Source organism: Microcebus murinus, chromosome 9 (genome assembly GCF_040939455.1).
Source record: "Microcebus murinus isolate Inina chromosome 9, M.murinus_Inina_mat1.0, whole genome shotgun sequence".
Lineage (NCBI taxonomy): Eukaryota > Metazoa > Chordata > Mammalia > Primates > Cheirogaleidae > Microcebus > Microcebus murinus.
Window position 1 is genome coordinate 43,310,519 of NC_134112.1, and position 5,009 is coordinate 43,315,527.

General features: G+C 37.0%; 1 protein-coding gene across 1 annotated transcript; it reads left to right on the forward strand.

Moving 5' to 3' along the window:
- The first annotated feature begins 491 nt into the window (after positions 1-491).
- Positions 492-1,376, forward strand: LOC105867263 (small ribosomal subunit protein eS1). Its single transcript, XM_012757106.3, has one exon. It carries the CDS (start codon positions 522-524, stop codon positions 1,314-1,316), a length of 795 nt encoding a protein of 264 aa, XP_012612560.1. The 5' UTR covers positions 492-521; the 3' UTR covers positions 1,317-1,376.
- The last annotated feature ends 3,633 nt before the right edge of the window (positions 1,377-5,009 follow it).

Here is a 5,009-nt window from a genome sequence, read left to right on the forward strand (position 1 = left end):
AAATTTCATAAAGGGGCTACATAACCTGGCAATGGCATTTGCAATAAATTATAGAGTTGGACCATCCTCCAACATTTGAATTTTGGAGTTGCTTTAGGTGACATTTTGAAGTTCTCTAATAGTATATCTATAATATATGACCATATGAAATATGATACTTATAATGGCCCAAGAAAGGCCATAATATTTTAAATACATTGCAGAAGAGATAGGAGTATCTTATCATTCAAACAGCACTGCAAACACCCTTACCAATTAAGTTATCAGAATATTAATAGTCTATGCCCAGAGTTGGTTCAATCAATGAATACATGCATTAAGATTGATGCCTCCAAGTAAAATTTTCCTCTAAAAATAACCAGAGGGTCTTTGGAGAAATGGCTGATTCTGTGATAATACATGTACAAGATAACCTGAGAACATTTCATGAGATAGCTATCAAGTAAACTATCACAAGAATTCTATGCTTCTATGGTTATTTCAAAAGGACTCAGGGCCCTTTTGGCTCCCTGAGCAGCACCATGGCGGTCGGCAAGAACAAGCGCCTTACGAAAGGCGGCAAAAAGGGAGCCAAGAAGAAAGTGGTTGATCCATTTTCTAAAAAAGATTGGTATGATGTGAAGGCACCTGCTATGTTCAATATAAGAAATATTGGGAAAACACTAGTCACCAGGACTCAAGGAACGAAAATTGCCTCCGATGGCCTCAAGGGTCGTGTGTTTGAAGTGAGCCTTGCTGATCTGCAAAATGATGAAGTTGCATTTAGAAAATTCAAGCTGATTACTGAAGATGTTCAGGGCAAAAACTGTCTGACTAATTTTCATGGCATGGACCTTACCCGTGACAAAATGTGTTCCATGGTTAAAAAATGGCAGACTATGATCGAAGCTCACGTTGATGTCAAGACTACCGATGGTTATTTGCTTCGTCTGTTCTGTGTTGGTTTTACTAAAAAGCGCAACAATCAGATACGGAAGACCTCTTATGCTCAGCACCAACAGGTCCGCCAAATCCGGAAGAAGATGATGGAAATCATGACCAGAGAAGTGCAGACAAATGACTTGAAAGAAGTAGTCAATAAATTGATTCCAGACAGCATTGGAAAAGACATAGAAAAGGCTTGCCAATCTATTTATCCTCTCCATGATGTCTTCGTTAGAAAAGTAAAAATGCTGAAGAAGCCCAAGTTTGAATTGGGAAAACTCATGGAGCTTCATGGTGAAGGTAGTAGTTCTGGAAAAGCTACTGGTGATGAGACAGGCGCTAAAGTTGAACGAGCTGATGGATATGAACCACCAGTCCAAGAATCTGTTTAAAATTCAGACTTTTAATAATGACAAATAAAGTGTCCTATTTGTAAAAAAAAAAAAAAAAAAGGACTCAGGAGGCATATTGAAGAGGTTCCCACTAACCAAAAATAGGACAATTAGAACATTATTTAGAATAAAAATCGCAATGGATTAATATTCATCACATGTATTTAAATCCAGGATCACCTTTGGAGGATGCAAGCGAACTCATAATTTTGAAAATAGATAAGTAAAAAAGAAAGAATCAAGTATTTATCTGACCTTTTCTATGCAAATTATACCAATGGATAATTGCTATGGTCTAAATGTTTGTGTGCTCCAAAATTCATAAGTTGAAAACTAATCCCAACGATAATGGTATTAGAAGATGTGGCTTTTGAGAGGTTATTAGGTCAAGAGGGGAGAGCCCTCATTAGTGGAATTAATACCCTTATAAGAGACCAGAGAGAAACCCTCACTGCTTCTACCATGTGAGTTAACGGTGAAAAGATGGCTGTCTAGAACCACGGAGTGGGCCCTCACCAAACATCAAATTTGCTGCCACCCTCATTTTGGACATCCTAGCCTCCAGAAACGTGAGAAATAAATTTCATTATTTATAAGTCTATGCTGTTTTGTTATAGCAGCCTGAATGGACTAAGACAGTAATAAAATAGAAATTGAGAGAAAGTATCTCTTTAAAGAACTGTTACAGCTAATAAATAAATAAGAGATTATATAACTAGAATATTACTATTTTGCAACCTTTAATGAATTAATAGATTAATAACACCTGCCAATATCCCACAGATAGGGATAACTCCTAATGGAAGTACGAACCACTACTTTGAAATAGTGTTGACAAACAAATTAAAAAGAAACCCAAGAAAGCTCTAGATCCAGCTACTAATTTATGGGAAATACATTCAATGAAATAAAAATATATTAAAGAAATATATTTCTAAAAACCATGGGAATGCAACCAGCAAAATCCCAGCTCAAGAAAGCCCCATAGGACAAACAACTTTGTGTCTTCAATAAATAAATTATAAGAAAAAGGGAAGAGAGAATTTATAGATTAAAAGAGATTTGAGAGACATATCAAGAAATCATAATATAATAATCTTATCTGAATTATGATATAATCAAATGAACCACTAAAAAACTTTTTATGACATTTAAGAGACCATTGGAAATGTGACCACTGACTAGATGTATGATAATATTAAGAATTGTTCAACTTTTTAAGGTTTGATAATGGTAGTGTAGCTTTCCTTACCATTTACATGATTTATTATCATGTAAATGATATTGAAGTTTTGCAAATGAATTGACACATAGGTTTTGACTCACGATAATAATAGAAGAACATATATCACACTTCAATAATTGGTTGGCAAAATATTATAAGGAGAGAAGTAAGTATGGGCATAAATGAAATCAGACTGGCCATGAGCTGACAATGGTTGAATCAATTCATGAGCACATGGAATTTATTACACTATTCTGTCTATTTTTACGTATGTTTGAAACTTCCCATAATAAAAAGTTTTTTTAAAAAGAACCTAATTGGAAGTGAAAAAAAAAAAAGGAGGAGGAATTCAGACACCAAGCCTTGCTCAGAAGGTTCTGCTTATGGTTTTTGTAAGACAGGAGTTGCAGGTTCTATAAGAAAAGGGGTCACTTTAGGAAAACATGATTTGAAAAGCATGAAAATAAAACCCAGGAAATATACCTGTTCCAACAACATACCTGTGATGTTTAGACCCCGGGAGGTATTGACGTGGATTTCAGAAAGTCTTCAAATTCCCTAAAGCTGTATTCAAAATAATCTCCGTAGGTCCATATTTCTGAAGCGACAGTGCAAAAGCTTCATCATACTCTTAAAGGGACTCCTTTGCCCCTGAACTGCAGGGGGAAAATAAAGAAAACTGAAAGCATACATCCCAGTGGGCTCCACAGTAAACCCAGTAAGAAGTGGCTCTGTGGGCACTGCAGGACCTCTGTGAGTTGGATGCTCAGGTGGTTCCACAGTATCTGGGTTGTATCTGTGGTCTGTTGCCCTTTAATTCTTCTTGCTGGAGAGAAGATCATAGTGAACTCTGACCCTGTGCACCTTACCAATAACCATTGTCAGTGTGCATGCAACTGCAACAGCAACAATCATCTGTTAAGGGAATTCTGAGGTAAGCACTTTCAGTTTAGATTACCTATTAGCCCTGGAATTTTCTAATGCTTCCTGAAGGCCCTGGTCATTAAGGGCCCTTCTGATGCTAAAAAATGATGCTAAGGGTTTAGGCAACCCTGTGTTATTTCAGCACACCAGAAGCCTAAGAGAAGATGAAATAGAAACTTCCAGGGAGATTCACTTTGGCTAGCCTATCTTAGTGATTCACTCAATCCATCATACGCAGCCTCCAAGATGAAAACGAAAGTGGTGAGTTTTCTTAGACCAATCCTTTTTCTCCTACAAAAGATAATCAGGGTTTTTTGCCTGCTGGGAAAAGAGTGGCAGTGATCTGGGCAACCGGCAAGAAGAAGCTTTCAGAATAGCAAGCAGATTTTTACTTTCAAGTCCACACTATTATATTCAAATGGGAGTTTGAGTTCCAGAGCTCTGTTAGGCACCAAATGCTCATTGTTCAAGAACAACAATAACTATAAAACAGGACAGCATATAGATTGATAGGTCCTTGGAGGTTACAATGGAGATCAAAGAGTTTAACAGCTCACTAAATAAGCATGTTTTTAACAACTAACCTGATCATAGCCATTTTGGAGACCCTGCTTATCTAAAAATAAGCTTGTGTTTCTAGTAGAGAAAAATTGGCCAACATATTCTGTTGCTAACTATCCAGAGTTATTTAATGCAGCATTTGGGTGTTAGAAGGCCCTGCTAATCCATTATTTAAGGGAATCAGCACTGCTGGGTCTTAGATTGTCCTGATTAAGTAGAAGCCCTTAGAAAAACTGAGATATCCAAACCATTTCTAAGACTGAATCAGAATGAATCACCTACCACAGAATGACTCTTATGGTGAAGTTATATAGCTGCTCCACATTCATTTGGCCCCTAACTCAGAACAAGACAGCCAGTACCACGCACAACACCATATACACTGAAGGAATTCAAACATGTATTGAATGAATGACTGCAGCAGATCTGTGAATTCAAGCATGAAATCATTGGCTAGGGAAATTTTCTGTTGTCCTAGAATTTATTCTTTCATTGGAAAATAAATGCATGGAGAGCATAGTAGGCTATTTGACACAATCCAAATAATAGTAGCTTGTGGTTTTTAAACATTTACCATAAATCAGGTAATATTCTAAACATTTGACACATGTTAACTCAGTTCTCACAACAAGGCTATGAGATAGGTATCAAGATTCACTTTTTACAGATAGAAAACTGAGGCACAGAGAATTTAAGTCATGTGTGCAAAGTCATGTAGCTAGTAAATGGCAAAGGCTGGATTCACACCCAGGCTACTCATTCCAGCATCTGCAGTCTTAACCAGTGTTCCAAACTGCCAGCTAGGATATGAGAGAAGGCTGCACAAATACAATCGTCAAGGGCTTCCTGAGTATTATATAGTACAGAATCTAAAACAGTATAGGGAAGCATGGTCACTTGGAACAGTAATGGTGAGTACTTCAAATCCCTTTGTACACTAAAGCTGAAATCTCTAAACTGGCATTCATTCATGGGGTTCATAG

What these genes read in the sequence shown, in the direction of transcription:
- LOC105867263 (XM_012757106.3), top strand. Translation starts at nt 522, where the DNA reads ATGGCGGTCGGCAAGAACAAGCGCCTTACGAAAGGCGGCAAAAAGGGA.